The sequence below is a fragment of the Marmota marmota genome, unplaced genomic scaffold, assembly GCF_001458135.2.
Source record: "Marmota marmota marmota unplaced genomic scaffold, marMar, whole genome shotgun sequence".
Taxonomy (NCBI): Eukaryota; Metazoa; Chordata; class Mammalia; order Rodentia; family Sciuridae; genus Marmota; species Marmota marmota.
Genome location: NW_026000174.1, coordinates 14,090,932 through 14,109,119, shown reverse-complemented (window position 1 = coordinate 14,109,119; position 18,188 = coordinate 14,090,932). Strand labels below are relative to the sequence as shown.

Below are 18,188 nucleotides of genomic sequence, written 5' to 3'. Positions count from 1 at the left end.
TTGCTCAGTAGGACCCTTACTAGCTAGATGTGAATCAGGATACATACCAGTGTTCCTGGGGTCTCCACCCCACGCCTTGCTTGTCTTTCTTCTTTGAAGTGTATCAAACTCTCCAAAGGGGAGATAGCAACTTTTATCTGCCCCTGGCACTCTCCACTGAAGTCTGTGATGTTATACCAGCCACAGATGAACTGGAAGCCAGACAGCAATGGGGAGAGGTCCACCGAGGCAAAGCCAATCACCCTCTCTTCATCTGTGGAAGAAACAGAAGAGTTGGGCAGCTTGGCTGGGCACACCCTGCCAGTGAGATTAGAGGCTGCACAGAGAAGCTGATCAGGCAACTTCAGAAGTTTAGTGATTCCAAAGCCATCAAAAAAGACAGATGATGAGGTTGAAAGAGCTGGTAACAAGAGCCTGCTATGAATTCCCTTTCTGCAAGGTGAGGGAAAAAATGGCAGGGTTGAGCCTTGTCCTTATGATATACGTTAACTAGAAAATATCCCTAATTTAAGGAACACTTGTTCTTTTCCCTTGGTTATCATATCTCAGTGATTTTCCTCAGGGCAGTGAGTTTTGAAACTATGGAATTATAAGAGATTTGCATTTTCTTATTTATTCTTATCTGTATTTTCCAAATTTTCTAAGATATACATATTTATTATATCTAATTAAGAACAAATGAACACAAATTACAAAAAGAAGATAATCCCCTGGAAAACTGACACAGGTTACTCTATTTGTAGTCCCCTCTTACAGAATGTTCTGCTCCTTTGTTTCTCAGCTGAGGTGTGTTCTGAGAAGCCTCTAATATCCTAGGTCTGGGTTAGATGTTCCCTTTCAGAGTACCCTGGATTGCCTAATCATACTAAACTATATATTTTTTGTGTCCCTCACTGGCTGTAAGCTCTGTGAGGTCAGGGACCATGTCTATCCCTGGCACTTGTCATAGTGATTGACACAGAGTAGGAATTCAAATATCTGTTGAGTATAGCCTTTGTGTACTGCTTTGAGTACTTTCTATAATAGATTTGCTGAATCTGTGTGGAAAGGATGGATTTAAGAGAAGTCTATACACACTGAGAGAATTAGATAAATATTGCTTAGTTTGGTCTAGCATTTTCTTCACCTTCATTTAAAACAGAATCTTACAAGACCCTCTAGAGAGTCTGAAAATCTGCAATTTATTCTCTAAACCCAATAGCCCTAGAACAGTATCAGCATAATAATAAAAGTATCTCTACTTATTAAGCAACAATTTTGTGCCAAGTATTTTACATATATCATTTCTAGTCCTCATGAAATCCTGAAAGACAAGTACTATTATCCTAATTTAAAAAATGAGGAAGAGAGAAGAGATAAAATGATCTATTTCAGGTCATATAGTTATTAAGTGGCAGAGTCAAAATTTGAACCCAGGTGTGCATATGGCCAAAGCTTATTCTTTTTTCTTGCTATTGAATTGAAGTGAACCCTGGTCTACTTGATGATTTCTCTAGCACTTTAGAGGGGTGGGGGGAAAGCAAGAGAAGAGTGAGAATCCCAGCTAAATACTGCAGGAATTTCTTGTTTTGATTTAAAGAAATCTGATTTTTAAATTTTTCTGCATTGATGAGGCTGGATAATGGTGGGACTAGCTAGCTGACTAGCTAGCAGCAACATGGAACTAACCATCAAAACAAGAACAAAGGGCTGGGGTTGTGGCTCAGTGGTACAGTGCTTGCCTAGCACATGTGAAACACTGGGTTTGATTCTCAGCACCACATAAAAATAAGTAAATAAAATAAAGGTATATAAAATACAATAACATTATTTAAAAAAAAAAGAACAAAGCAGCCCTCACAAACAGGAACACAAGCAGAAATACATTATGTAACTTATGTAACACCCTGATTACTCTGGTCTTTTAGGCTTTGTGGTCAATACTGAAAATTAGCATTGGCCAACAAAATACTGTGGCTTTGTAGGTGACTCCAAATTGATGAAGGTTTGGAAACAAGCCCTAGTAGGATCTTTTTTTTTTTTTTGGGTGGTGCTGGGGATCAAATCCAATGTTCACGCATGCTAGGCAAGCACTCTATCACTTAGCCACATCCCCATCCCCCAGCAGGAATGCTAAAGGAATTAGATTTATAAGAGGGATATAGTGAAATAAAATTTACTAAGCTTACTAAACTGTGAGATGGTGGGACATCCTTAACACCTCATTTTTCTGCGACATCTAAACTTACCAGCATGGTGGAGTATAAGCAGTGAAGGTTGGATAGTTAGTTCAGAACTGAGCTTGAATCCTGACTACACCAATTAATAGCTATACAACTTTAGTTGCCACTAAACTTCCTTGGGCCTCAGCTTTTACATTTATGAAATCAGATTAATTGTATTTGCACCTTGCAAGATTAGAGATGTCTGTCAAGTTCTTGGACACTGTCACTTGTTAATAAATACAATAAAAATTGACAGGGTATTCATAAGTGTCAGGCTCTTATTTACTTCTCTCAAAACCCTCTAAAGTAGGTACTATTATTTTTCCTAGTTTATAGATGTGAAAACTGAAGCACAGAGAAGTTAAGTAATTTACCAAAAGTCATATTGCGACAGTAAAGGGCAGAATTGGCATATGAATCCAAAGTCTGGCTTCAGAACCAATGCTCCTTTTGGTGGGGGGATACTGGGGATTGAACCCAGGGGTGGTTAACTACTAAGCCACATTCCCAGCTCCTTTTTAAAAATGCATGTATTTTGAGTCAGAGTTCCATAAGTTACTAAGGGCCTCATTAAGTTGCTGAGGCTGGCCTTGAACTTGCAACCTTCATGCTTCAGCCTCCTGTCCACTGAAATTACAGGTGTGTACCGTTGTGCCAGCAGAACCAATGTTTTTAACACGACTGGGTTATGCCGCTGAATAAATGGTAGTTGAGTAAAACTGGGTTCAAGGACCATGATGTCAGCATCTCTCTGAGTTTTTAAAACAAGGAAAAATAAGTTTTCTTTTGTACTGCCTTAAAATGCTAGTGTCTCTTGCTTAATAAGCCAATCAGTGAAAGGCCTTATCATGACACGAAGTGGAGAGAAATGACATGTATGTGGCATGCTGGGCACTGGTTACTGACAGACACAACTGGAAACATTCAAATGCATTTGGATTTCTTCACTAAGCAGGTAATAAACAAAATATGATTTCTAAGTATTAAATTCCATTGGAGAACACTGTGGCCTTCTGTGGGATTTCTCCCAATCCCCAAATATCTGCATCCTTAGCACCATCAATGCCACGGCTTCACTTGGTAAAAAAAAAAGACTGCAAATTGTCAACAGGACATAGCTTATTTTTATATTCACACAACAGAGTTCATACCTCCTTTATGCCAAACTTTGAAGACCAGGGTTTGCTGTGGGTCCAGAAGCAGCTCTTTTGATAGCCTATTGAGAAAAACAATCACCATAAATTAACTGTAGGAATCTTCTGTAGTATGAATCTTAGATTTGCAGATTTCTTGTAGTTTGCAAAATAATTTCCCAGTATTGTTTCACTTCATCCTCACAGGCATCTTCTAAAATATATTTTTATCTTCATGGTCAAAATGAGGGGACAGGCAACACAGAGAGATGAAATAACTTGCCAAGACTTGAAAACAGTTTCCCAAGCTGCAGCACTTCCCCTTCACCCTGGTATTTACATTCAAACTGTTTCTCTAAGGGAATTGAGTATGGGAAGGAAGCTTCTCAACATGTAATTAACAGTTTTATTGGAAGTGGGTAAGGATTCTTTTGAAGTTTTAAGGTGAGAGAATAGTAAGAATGGAAGAGAGAGAGAAAAAAAACAACAATTATTAAACACCTACCTGTGCAGGCATAGTACTATGTGTTTCATATATATTTAATCAACATGAAAACCTGTGGCATGGGTGCTATAATCCTGTTTTATAATCCTGAAGCTAGGCTCAGAGAGGAAAAGTGATTTACTTAAGGTTATATAAGAGTAAATAGCAGGGCTGGATTTGAACTTTGAACACCTGACTCTTCTACACTGTGCAGAGGCAAGGCAACAAAATAAGAATGTGCCCAACTTTCAAAGCAAATAAAGAAGCTGAAGTGGAATTTACTAACAACCTCTAATATATTTTATATAAAGGAAATTGCAGTTCTCAATTAAAAGCTAAAGTTTGAAGTTCTAAAACAGGGGCCACTACTTTAGGTGAGCAAGATGGAGATCCAGAGAAAACAAAGAGACTTCATTTCATTCCCTAAACAGCACTAGTAAACCTACTGGAGAGTCTACTTCAAGATCAAAAAAAGACAGTATGCTAAAATGAAAGTAACACAGTGTTAGGATTCTAATTGTAGACTTAATTTTGTGATAAAGATATTGTAAGCAGCACTACTATTCATTTTTCTTTTAATCCTGCCTTTGTTTTCAACAAAAGTATGTAACCTCCCTTGGCCACAATCTCCTCAACTGTAAAGTTCAGGGAGCTTGCTAAAAGTCCCTTCATTGAGTTTGTGAAGTTTTATAATTATTCTGTTAGGCTGCCTCCACTTAGAAGCTTAATCTTTTGGTTTCCTGACTTTTGGGGTAGATTTAATATTTTAGATGAGTACCCTGGTTACTATGTCCCGAATTTCTGTAATTTCCAGTAGCTCACTATAATATTGCTAAGTTTTCAGCTTCTGACTCAGGCCAGCCTCTCAAATTATACAAAACTGAACATGTGAGCAAATGATGAGACTCAAGTATACGAATGCTGTGAGAAAATAGATTAGAGAGTATGTACTATGGCTGGTGTTGGTGGACAAGAATTAAATTTTGTAAAAGGTGAGGCAGTGTAATGATAATTAGCATTAGCATCCACATATTTAATGATGCTCAGAGTAAGAGAAGAAAAGGAAGGACAAACACTGCACCCCACTTGTGGACCTTCTATGCCAGCCCCCTACCTTGGCAACATGATTGACAAAAACTCCACCTGCTATTTTTTGAGCTTATTAAAGGAGAGCTGATGTTTGTTATACACATACTATGTACTGTGAAGTAGTATTTCTAATTTGAACCTTATAATAACCCTATAAAAATTATACTTGTTTTACAGATAAGGAATCTGAACTAACTTGTTCACACAGCTCGTAAATAACAGAGATGGGGTTAGAGGTCAAGTCTCTCTGGTTCCAAAGCCAAGGCTCCAGAGTATTTTACAAGAATGAAAAAAACACAGCCTTTCCTGAGGTTTGTTTTCTCTGACTGGAGTGCTCTTTTCACCCAACTTCAACTGAACAACTTGTATATGTTCTTCAATTTTTTTTTAAAGTTGTTGATAGACCTTTATTTTATTTATTTATATGTGGTGCTGAGACTCAAACCCAATGCCTCACACATGCCTGGCAAGTGCTCTATAGCTGAGTCCCAGCCCCAGCCCATACATTCTTCAATATTTAGCAGAGGTATCTTATTTACGAAGCTTATTCTGAATTTTCAGGATGGCCCAAATACTCTTTTTATTCTGAGCTCCACTAGCATCCTTTTTACTTTTGTTACAGCATGTGTCACACTTAATTGTAATTTTTTATTTGTGTTTCTTCCTAGTTAGACCTTGAACTCAATAGCAGAGAATTTCAATGCTCAGTGCCTATAACAGAGGAGGGTATATAAGCGGCTGCCTCACTGAATACTTTCTGAATGCTACTGATTAGAGTTAAACCACTGTTAGCACTAGTGAATTCATAAGCACTAGGATTAAATAAATGCCTGCGTAAGAAAAGTATTCTTTAGGTCTGCTTAAATATTGTGTTAATTACTTTGTGCTTTTCTCTTGGAACAAAAGGCAGATTCTGGGAGGTCAATGGAACATCAGCAAATACAAACCTTGACTGCTGTTGAAAATTCCAGATGGGAGAATCTGTGTTTTCAATCACTTGGGTGTATACAGGAGATGGCTCATCAGCTGTTGCAAAGGATACACAACAACTGGGTATTGATACTTTTCGCTCTGTCAAGGGGCTCCCTGAAATAGAACATAGAGTGACTATACTTTAGGGTACCAAAAAGAATGTGCTAGAAGTAGCCTCCCACTATACAGTACAAGCAGGATCATTTCTAGCCCTTTTTGACGTTTGGGTCTTTGAGTTACTCCCTGTACCTACAATGTGTCTAGTGATCTTTCTACTACTGCAATTGTTCTTTTAAGGCTCTGTTCATAAACAATCCGCAGCAAGAAGGGACTTCTCCCATCTCTTCATGGGATGATGGGAATACCAGGGAGAGGAGAAAAAACTGCAGTCTTAGACTTAAGAGTCAGACGGTCAATTATTAGCTCTACCATACATGTTCTGTGTGATCTTGGGCAAGGACTGTCTAGGTCACAGTTCCTTCAAGTAAAATGGGACATATTATACTTATACAACCTAAGATGGTTATAAGGATTAAAAATATGGACTAATAGTAGATGGAATCAGTGCCACAATATAACAGGCACTGTTCAAAGAAATTTACATATATTAACTCATTGAATCCTTAACATAACCCTATGAGACAGGCATTTTTCTATTATTATTCCCATTTTATAGATTTTAAAAACCTGTGGTACGGAGAGATTAAGTTAGTTGGTCACACATTTATTAAATGGTGGAACGGAAAGTGAAATTTAAGCATTCAGGCTCCAGGATCCATGTTCTAAACCATGTCCTACTTTTGCCTCAATGGAGTGTTAAAGAATCCCATAGTACTGCGTGAAACACTGGGTACTGTGCTGGTGTTAATTTTTATAAGATCAGGTTTCCAAAGTGGGAGACTCAGTGAAGTCATTTATTCTGTCTTAAAACAATTTAAAATGAAGATGGTGGATGATACTTGATAGTCTAATTTAGCTGTTTAATAAGATAACCGACTAGCCACAGGTGGCTATTCAATGTTAAATTAATTAAAATTAAATATGATTAAAATTCATTTCCTGGGCTGAAGATGTAGAACACTTGCCTAGCATGTGCAAGGCCCTGGGTTCAATCCCAACACAGGAGGGGAAAAAAGTCAGTTCTTTGTTTATACTAATCATATTTGAAATGCTCAATAGCTGTATGGGGCAAATGGCCACCATACTAAACAACGAAGACACAGAACACTTCCATCATAGAATCAAGTTCAGGGCTGGGGTTGTAGCTCAGTGGTAGAAAGCTTGCACTGGGTTTGATCCTCAGCATCACATAAAAATACATAAATTAAAAAAAATAAATATATTTTTTAAAAAGTTAAAAAAAATCAATAAAAAGATTTTATATTATGTTCCATCATAGAGACATATTTGTTTAAACCAAGCAAAGCATTTTTGTCCCCAAATTTTGGTAAAGGATTGATGTGTCATGCTGTTTAATCTCATGACTCAAGCATTTCAGGATACAAAATCAGACCAGCAAGCATTACTTTTATAGTTTTTACTGGGCACAATAATGAAAGAAATTGGGTGACAGAAAGAGAAAAGGGAGAAATGGAGACTTTGTGAGGAGGCCCTGGAAAAGAACTGAAGTGGAGGAAGAGACCTGCTAATTTCACAAGTGAGACCTAGTGGGAAATAAAGCAGATAGGGGAGCCTTAGAATTGGAAAAGGACTAAAGTATAGAAGAACTATAGAAGGACCAGGCAGTGGCATATGCCTGTAATCCCAGCAGCTCAGGAGCAGAGGCAGCAAGATGGTAAGTTTCAGGCTAGCCTAAGCAACACAATGAGGCCCTAAGCAACTGAGTGAGACCGATCTTAAAAAAAAATAAAATAAAAAGGGCTGGGCATATATTTAATGGTAAAGTGCCCTTGGGTTAAATCCCTAGTACGAAAATAAAACAAAACAAACAAAAAACCATATGAGGAATCAAATAATACCATTGGCTACAATATGGCAAAACCATTTTATAAGCATATTGGTGAAAGAACAAGGAAAGATGATTCTAACAAAATGGAAGTAAGCAAAGAATATTTAATGGAAATAGTACTCATCATTATTCACTTAAAAAGTACAGAATAGCACTAATAATACCTTTATCTAGTGAGCTATCTTCTTAAAAAGTTTTATTTTAGTGTAACTAAATAATACTTATATTATTGACTTGCTTAGCATCTACCCCACCTACTTTCATTGTATTATATTCCTTGATTATAGAGATTGAAAGTGTTAAAAACTATATTTCCAAGACACACACAAGTAGGATATGGAGGGAAATTGATCTCTACCACTTAAGATAACCTTCACAAAAGATGTGGATGGCATACATGAGGCAGAAGACATCCTTCACCTCCTGTGTTTGCTAATAATAAGGAACCTGCAGAGATATTGTTTTCTGCTCCAGGGTTTGGTCCTGGATATAGACAGGCCCTGGTAATGGCAATGAGGATAGTTTGTGATTCTTGAATTTGTTTTGGCACTGTATCTTGAACTTAAAAGATTAAGAGGTTCTCTCATGAAAGTTTAGCCTAAAGCCCAGTCCTTTAAGCCTTTCCAATGACGTGAAATACCTTAATATTCCATACTAACCTGGTTTCTGCTTAAAAACAGCTAGAGTGGGTTCTGTTTCCTACAACTAGACTCTGCCTGATACAACCTCCCACTCCCTACTTTCCTTTGTGGGTTTTCATCTTCTTTTTTCCTCTATGGTATTGCAGATTGAATTCAGGGCCTTGTACACTCTAGGCCTGAGTTCTCCCACCAAGCTACATTCTCCTTTTTTATTTTGAGACAGCATCTTCCTAAGTTGTTCAGGCTGGTCTTGAACTTGTAATCCTCCTGCCTCAGCCTCCGGAGTAGCTGGAATTATAGATATGCCACTGTACCTGGTGGTCTTAAGCTGTTCAACTGATTTCTTCTAATGAAATGTAAACTCTCACAATTAGGGAGAGATAACCTGCCTCTATCACAGCAGTTCTCACAGTATTCTAGAGTAATCTGTGTTTCCTTCAGTAGACTGAGGATGCACAAAAGGGCCCAATGCCCTTATAATAGGTTTGCAGAATCACCTCTGCCCTCTGTTTACAGAAGGTTGCCAGGGTTGGAGGAGAGAAAAGCTGACTCATCTGCTTGCATGCACACAAGCAGAGGTTTCCAGAAACAGACACATCATCAGAGAGGATTACCTGCTATTCTGAGAGGGTCAAGATAACTTGTTTCCCATGTTCTCAAACACTAATTTAGTATACCACCTCATTCTAGTTCCTTCAACCTCAGTTTCCTCATCTGAAATGTGCTATCAATTACTTTCCACTATATATATTGTTTTTTTTTTTTTTTTTTTTAAAGATAGAGTGAGAGACGGAGGGAGAGAGAGAGAGAGAGAGAGAGAGAGAGAGAGAGNGCTGAGGATCGAACCCGGGCCGCACACATGCCAGGCGAGCGCGCTACCGCTTGAGCCACATCCCCAGCCCCTCCACTATATATATTGTATCTGAGATTGAACGAAGGGCACTTTACAACTGAGCTACATCCCAAGCCCTTTTTAGCTTTTATTTTGAGACAGGGTCTGGTTAAGTTGCATAGGACCTCACTAAGTTGCTGAGGCTGATGCTGAACTTGGAATCGCCTCCAGAGTTGCTGGGATTATAGGCATGCACCACCACGCCCAGCTTCACAGTAAAATTCTAACTCTAGATGTACACCAATATTGCTCAGATCTCTTTTTCATACCACTGGCTTCCCACCCACTGAGTTTTACTTGTAAAGCAACTATTTGCTAAAAGCCTTGAAACAAAATTACTATTTTGACTTTGGAAGAAAATTGTTCTTTAATCAGTCTTAAGCAGAAATGCTCCTTTGAGCCAAACAGGCAGGTGATAAATCAGGATTCCCTGTCTCTCCCCCTTGTGTATAAATTAATTTGAGCCTGTTTATGTTTCTGGAAAAGGTCAAGTTCTCAAACACATTTGGAGGTGGCCCAGAAGAAAATCACTATTCCTCTCACAGGGTTGAGACACACATTGAGAACAGTTAAGAAGACCTGAGCGGAATCATTTTTATCATTCCAGAGTTTTCACTGAATTTCCTGTGTTTTCCATAAGAATGAAAATAGCCTTATGAATCAAGAATGGCATAATTGTTTTAATGAGATTAAAACAACTTCTTTTGTTTTAAGAAAGTGTTTTCTTATACACACTAAACTCATGCTGATCATACTTATGAAAATCACCTAAGATAGGTGTCTCTCTCCCTATTTTACAAATAAGGCAACCAAGGAACAGAAAGCAAAGTGGCTCACTCATCCTGCACCTGGTTAACTAGAATTTGGAAGAACCAGCCAGATTTCCTGACTCCTTCTCTAGGGTTTTTCCACTGTAATAGTTCTAAGTAACTCTATTTAGTTAGGAGAAGAGCTTTCCCCTTTAGCCTAAAGTGATTTTCACTTTAGGCTAGGAAAATTTTCCCCTCAAGTATTGCCTAATTTTATATATTATACAAATTTAGTCCAGTTCTCTTAAGCTAACATTAATTGACACCTCTGTGTCACACATGCACAAGATGAGTCATATTTAATTCTTGATCTGAGAGAGACAGATAAAAAGAGATCATTAAAATGCACTAAGATAAACACTATGCTAAAAGTGGGAACCCAGGAATGCCTGTCCTCCTGCCTGGGTAGGCTAATGAGCACCTCTAGGAGTTGATGATACTGTAGCTAATTTTGTTTCCTGGGCATAATTTATATTCCTTCAAATTACCTCTTAGTTTTTCAGCTGCCTCATTTATAAAACAGAGCTAGACATAGAACTGTCATGTCAAATGTGAGTATGAAAAAATCTTAAGAGTACTGAATTAAAGCTGTTATTTTTTTTGTTTGTTGTTGTTGTTGTTGTTTTGAGACAGGGGTCTCACTATGTTACCCAGGCTGGCCCTGAACTCCTTGGCTCAGGCCATTCTCTTGCCTCAGCCTCCTGAACAGCTGGGATTATAGGCATGTGCTACCCTGTACAGCTTAATGTTGTTTCATAATAGAAAGTTTCTCAGAGCTTTTTCTTTTTAATTTTTTTTAGATGTTGATGGACCTATATTTCATTCATTTATTTATATGTTGTGCTGAGGATTGAACCCAGTGCCTCACACATGCTAAAAGGCCCAGAGACTCAGTGCTCTACCACTGAGCCACAACCCCAGTCTTCAGAGCTATGGATGAAAAATTTGAGACAAAGAAAGGATAACTTGTTAAAAAATTGACATGCATGTATGCATGCATGTTCGTATGTACCCTATTGGTTAGGGGTACACAGATGAATGTTTCTACAGAATATAATTTCCACAAGGGCACCACACTGTCTATCTTATTCACTGATTTATCCCTGGCACTAAAGACAGTGCATAGCACATAGCAAATAAGTTTTGTTGCCACATGAATGACTGCATTTTGAATAAACAAATGAGATAAGGTCTTTGCTCTTGAGCTGCTTAAATCTAGTGAAGAAGAAAATCATGGAAACAATTTTAGTACCATGTGATAAGACACAACACTGAAGAAGGCAAAAGTGGTAAGGGAGCAAACAGAAGGGGGCCTTTACATCACCTCTGGTACATGGTGATGTTTGATTTGAGTTTTTGGGAGAAGAGATGGAATGAACCAGGCAAAAGAAAAGAGTGACAACAAGGGGAAAATTTAGGGGAGAGTGCAAGATTGAATAAAGGTAGGGAAGGAATTCTTTATGCCATGAATTCCTTTAACTGTCGGATGAAGTCTTTGGGCCTTTTAACAATGTTTCTTTAAAATGTGTAATACAGAAGCCAGGCGTGATAGTAATTACAGCCACTTGGGAGGCTGAGATGGGGGACTGCAAGTTTAGGGTCAGCCTCAGAAACTTAGTGCATTTCTGTCTTAAAAACAACATAAAATACCCATGATTATAAGGAAATGCAATTAGACTGAAACAGTCAGGGAAACTTAAAAGAATTTTGTGATATGGATATGTTTAATTAACAAGATCTTATGGCAACAACTGCTGTAATTTCAAAGCATTGATAAGATAAATAATATTCCAAGATATCTGCAATAATTATAATGTGATATAAAAATACCTGTGATTTCTATTGTTGATGACATCACAGGTACTATTTTAAAAAACTAAAAATTTTAATTAGAGTAAAAAATTTAAAAAATTCTAATTAGCAGTTAATAAAAATTAAAATGTAATTATTTTCTTATCCAAGTCACCAACCCTCAGTTTCATTTATGAATCCCTTGGGGGTTTATGGATCTACTGTTAAGAATTCCCTGATTCCAGGTACATATTGAAGGCCTGAGTGAGTGGCAATGGAGAAGAAGAGATTTCTGAGAAATTTGAGATACAGAACAATAGATGCGATGATATGATGGTAGATTAAAAAAAAGAGAAATATCTAGGTAGATGTCCAAGTTTCTAGACTGGGGAATTTATGATATACCACATTAGGATATTGAAAAAGATCAGTTTTAAGTTCAAAAAAGCTTTCATGTTATTTTAGGCTTGGGAAATATAATAATTATTAGTAATTAATCACTTTTATAGGTCCTGTCATGATTTGAAAGATTTGTGAAGATAGGACCATATCCTGAGAAGTCAGAAATTTGCCCCAGGATAAATAAGCAAAGCCTACCTTTCAAGCTCAAGTGCATTGCTCGTTCTACCAGGATACTGACTGCAAAAGTTCTTTCCAACTCAGCAGGGTCCTCCTGGGCCAGGCAGACTTCAGAGGTGGTGCTGTTGCAGGGGACCTGGGTGGAGGCAGACTTTTGGTGGCCACCAGGTGGAGAGAGCTGGATTTCATCATTCCTTCTGGAGAGCTGCTCAGACTCACTGTGACTACTGCAGTCCACAGAGTCCAGTTCATGAGTGGGCTCAGTGTGTGGAGAAAGAGAGGAAAGAACCACATGAACTCGCAAGGCAGCTCCTGAGAGGTTGGAAGCATTACGTCCAAAGAGAGGATACACACCTGCAGAGGATAGAGAACAAGCCTTGGCAAGCAAGAACCAAGAACACTCTCTAATTTTGGAGGAAATACTCACTGAGGGTATATGTGGTTCTCTCTCTTGGGACAGGCCCACAGGCCCCAACACACCAATTTGCAAAAAAAATTATGAAGTTGATATGCAATGTGAGAATTTTTACAATGTCTCTATTATCTGATTTGAAGCTAAAACCAAGACTATCAGGCAGAGTTGTTGTGGAAGGGATTCATGTACTAGAGCAACTAGCTGAGCCTAAGTTTTTTTTTGTTTGTTTTTTTTTTGTGGTGTTGGGGATTGAACGCAGGGGCTTTGTGCATGCTAGGCAAACACTCTACTTCGGAGTCCTAGTCCAATATTTGATGAAATCACAAGTGTCCGTCTTCTCTTCTTCATGTTCCATAGCCTCCTATTTTTAGACTTCTCCCAATCAGGAAGTTGTACTGGTGCTCAGTTGAACCTTGCTTCACCAATTAAATATGTTATGGCAGTAACCCTGATGATTATTTTGAAGGGAAATAGGAGGTGGAAGCAGGAGGCAAGAAGGAAAAGTAAGGGAATTAATGGTAGTTAAGTCTTTTTTATGTGCCAGAATCTCAGAAGGATTAAATAATTTGCCAAGATCACTATACCAGTAAACGGCAGATTTAAACCCAGGGATTTGAACTTTGCTGGTTTGCTGCATGTTAAAATGAGATTTTACTTACAAAGCAGAAGGCACCAATAGTTCCTTCTGAATCTCAAAGTTTGCTCTGTTAAACTCAATTCAAGAAAATGGAGTTAACAGATTCACATATGGCACACATAAAATAGAACTTTCTAGTCTTTTTTTATTTTTAAATAAACTATTTTCTTCTTGGTGGAATATGTAAATTGTTACGATTATCATGAACAGAAAATAAGGGCAAGTCATAAGAGGGAAGACATCTAAAGGCAACACAGTTAAATCCTTATCCTCAGGAAACTTATAGTATGCAGAAGTCAGCTGGATGGATCCTAGATGGGTTGACTGACTCATTCAACAAAAACAAAAATGCAATGTCTTGTATAAGGGCCCTTGAACAAGTGGATAAAAAGCTCAGACTAGTGGAATGTGGAGAAGTGGAAGGGGCATGGATGATATAAAAAGTTAAATAACCTCTTTGGTATTGTTTAATATAAAGGGGTATATATGCTAGACCCTTAGATCTATATTTAGTGTTCAAAATCTACATTCTTCAGAAGACTGAAGTTAAAAGCCTGTCTTTATGAAGTTCATTCAAGTACTCTTGGCTCACTTCAAGGACTTTCCTCTTGCTCTCTGAAGTGATTCCAAGCCAGCCTCAATAAAATAGGGCATACAACATTTGATAAGGTGCTCCACTGGGCCAGATTTATACTTGCGGGATCCAGAGAGTTCAGATAATTTGGACAATCACCCAAATTCACTCAGTTATCTTCTTTTAACCTGGGTCACCTGCTCAATTAAAGGGTGAGAGTAAAATAGACTAACTCACAAAATTACAATTATCTTATATTAGACAAAGGTACCAAAAACATGCAATGGAGAAAAGATAGCATCTTCAACAAATGGTGCTAGGAAAATTGGAAATCCATATGCAACAAAATGAAATTAAACCCCTATTTCTCACCATGCACAAAACTTAACTCAAAATGGATCAAAGACCTAGGAATTAAACCAGAGACTCTGCATTTAATAGAAGAAAAAGTAGGCCCTAATCTTCATCATGTGGGATTAGGCCCCAACTTTATTAATAAGACTCCTATAGCACAAGAATTAAAACCAAGAATCAATAAATGGGATAGCTTCAAACTAAAAAGTTTCTTCTCAGCAAAAGAAACAATCTGTGAGGTGAACAGAGAGCCTACATCCTTGGAGCAAATTTTTACCCCTCACACATCAGAACACTAATCTCTAGCGTATATAAAGAACTCAAAAAGCTAAGCACCAATAAATAAATAAATAACCCAATTAACAAATAGGCCAAGGACCTGAACAGACACTTCTCAGAAGAGGATATACAATCAATCAACAAGTATATGAAAAAATGCTCAGCATCTCTAGCAATTAGAGAAATGCAAATCAAAACTACTCTAAGATATCATCTCACTCCAGTCAGAATGGCAACTATTATGAAGACAAACAACAATAAGTGTTGGCAAGGATGTGGGGAAAAAGGTACACTCATACATTGCTGGTGGGACTGCAAATTGGTGCAGCCAATATGGAAAGCAGTATGGAAATCTGGGTATGGAACCACCATTTGACCCAGCTATCCTTCTCCTCAGACTATACCCAAAGGACTTAAAAACAGCATACTACAGGGATGCAGCCACATCAGTGTTTATAACAGCACAATTCACAATAGCTAAACTGTGGAGCCAACCTAGATGCCCTTCAGTGGATGAATGGATAAAAAAAATGTGACATATATACATAATGGAATTTTATTCAGCAATAAAAGAGAATAAAATCATGGCATTTGCAGGTAAATGGATGGTGTTGGAGAAGATAATGCTAAGTAAAGTTAGCCAATCCCCAAAAACCAAATGTTTCCTCTGATATAAGGAGGCTGACTCATAGTGGGATAGGGAAGGAGAGCATGGGAGGAATAGATGAATTCTAGATAGGGAAGAGGGGTGGAAGGGAAAGGGAGGGAGCAGGGAATTAGCAAGGATGGTGGAATGTTATGGACATCATTAACCAAAGTACATATATAAAGACACAAATTGGGTGTCAACATATGTTATATAGAGAGATATGAAAAATCGTGGTATATATGTGTAATAAGAATTGTAATGCAAAAAAACCCCAAAGTGCATGTATAAAGACATGAATTGGCGTGAACATACTTTATATACAAAGATATGAAAAATTGTGCTCTAGATGTGTAATAAGAATTGTAATTCATTCCACTGTCGTGTATTTAAAAAAATAAAATCAATTAAAAAAAATAGGGGGAAATGACAAACCTTACAGGAGTGTTATGCTGAATAAATATCATGTTTGTAAAGAATCTAGTCTGCTTAGCTGGAATTTATTCTGCACTATACTTGCTAGAATTTTTTTTTTTTTTTAAAGAATGCAAAGCTGTTACTCCTATATTCAGAACTCATTATAATAGTTTTCCATAGCTCCTGGGAAAAAGTCCAAACTTTTCTACTTAGAAGTAAGAGTTGAAACATAGTACTCTTGCCTACCTCTCTAGCTTTATTGTCCACCATTCCAACCTATGTATCCTATGATCCGGCTGTCCCCACTTATAGCACCTAAAATTTATCAAACCGCTTAATGCCTCTGTGCCTCCATAAGTGCTCTTCCCCTTTTAAGAATACCTTTCTTTCCTCCTTTCCTTGGCTTATCTCTAAATCCTTTGAAACTTGGAGGTCAAGTACCACTTTCATTGAGGTGTCATCTTTGCCCCAGAGATGCTGCATCCCTATGCTTCCAGAGCACCACTGAGAATACCTTTTCTTTAGTTCTTATGCTTCCCTATAATTAGTTTACTATTGTATTCTCACAGTAGACAGTAAAATCAATGAGGTCAGGGACTATTTCTTACTCATGTTTGAATTCTCAGGGATCAAGACAGTACCCAACCCATACCATTTGTAAAATGTTACTGTTTTCTTTTCTGTATGATAATTAACTGACTGATTCTTGTGAAAAAAATGCTTAGCATATGATTCACAAGAATCAGTTCATTACCATATAGATTTTCTTTATGGGTCCAAATGTGCTGGCCAGAGAGGATGCATATCCTTGTTTCCGCAGCAGGTATTCCCCTAAATTTACTCATTCTATAAATATTAACTGAGTATTTACAATATTTTAGGGACTATGTTAAGTGCAAAAATCTGATGATTTTGGATATACTCTAGTGCTACAAAGTTCAAAGCCAGTTCTTGGATCTTTAGTGACCCCAAGAACTGTAACTTGGGAATACCAGTCTGTGGACCTCTTTCTTTGAAATCTCTTTCGTTACAAGAAGCACGACTACATTATTATTAATCTTTCAGCATGTAATAATGGAAAGAACACTAACTAGTTTGTGACTCTGGGCAGGTTACCCAACCACTCTGAGCCTTCATTTTCATGACTATAAAATGGGTCTAATATGTATCCCACATGATTGCTGGGAAGATCAAATAAAATAATGTTGGACAGGATGTCTCATACAGTCCTTAATACATAGTAGATACCCAAATCATAATAGTTGAGCCTGGCTCCTCACTTACCACTGATAGTTAGTGTCCTTGCTGACCTCTCCCCAAGTCTGGCTAAGTCCACGTAGGCTGAGCCAATCCAGCTGTCCGTCTGGTGGGGCCTCTCTACACTATCATTGCCATAAGCTCTCCATACTTGGATCTCTAGCCTCTCTTCCCTGAAGTACCAAAGCAGTGAAGGGCCCCGAATTACTTCTGCTCTTTTGGATGCCTGGAAAGTAACCATGACCTGATTTTTGACTGCAGATTCTTTAGGCTTCTTGAGAGGAGTCCAGAAGGCTTCATGATCATAGAACTTATAGCGAAGGTAGCAATATGTGCTCTTATGAATGCGTGTGTGGCCAGCAAGCAGCACGCAATGCATGGGCAGCCATAGTCTTGGGGTGGAGATGGTGACAGTGGCTGGCTCCTCTTCATCCATCTTGACAAGATCCTTCAGGCTATTCTCAAAGTTCCATCCTATCAACTCAGCAGCTTCTAATACCCGTTCTCTATCTCCAGGATGGGTGAAGGAAACTGAAAGTTCCAGACCACCCACAATCTTCTGTAAAAGCTCCAAACCGTGAGGCAGGTCTCCATCTTCTGGTAAAATGACAGGATACCACCCTGTGATTCCTTATGGGAGAAAGAAAAGATTTTTAATTATTGTCTTTAAAAGTAAAAAACTTACCCCCTTTCCACTCCAGATTATCCATCAGCTTGGCTCAAGACAGAAAAGAAAACATACCAACAGTGAATTAGAGTTTCTCTTCTATCTGACTATTGAGGCAATGAGATTAGAAGGGAAGAATGAAGACTAGGAGTTGAAAGATCTGAGTTCTCTCTTTGGCTCAGCCCAGAATCAGTGGTTTATTCTGGGTAAATCATTAATCTCTCTTAGCTTTGCTTTCTTTACCTCACAAATGAGAAAATTAATGCTGATCTTGTTTATCAAAGTTATTATAATTGTTAAATGAGATAATGGTTAAGGAAGAGCTTTGTAAAAAAAGTACTATAAATGACGTGGAAATATTATTATTGTCCTGTGAGTA

At 38.0% G+C, this 18,188-nt stretch overlaps 1 protein-coding gene across 4 annotated transcripts in view; it reads right to left on the bottom strand.

The window, feature by feature from the left end:
• Positions 1-18,188, bottom strand: part of C2cd3 (C2 domain containing 3 centriole elongation regulator) — a 137,642-nt gene that overhangs the window by 39,404 nt on the left and 80,050 nt on the right. For all 4 annotated transcript variants that reach the window (XR_007342272.1, XM_015477429.2, XM_048788074.1 and 1 more), the window contains 5 exons: positions 17,170-17,772; positions 12,582-12,917; positions 5,858-5,996; positions 3,356-3,420; positions 48-253 (listed from right to left, as the gene is read on the bottom strand). Coding sequence is in view for 3 of the 4 variants with exons in the window: in XM_015477429.2 (XP_015332915.1) it covers positions 48-253; positions 3,356-3,420; positions 5,858-5,996; positions 12,582-12,917; positions 17,170-17,772 (1,349 nt within the window). In the remaining variant the exon portion in view is untranslated. The remainder of the gene's footprint in view (positions 1-47; positions 254-3,355; positions 3,421-5,857; positions 5,997-12,581; positions 12,918-17,169; positions 17,773-18,188) is intronic.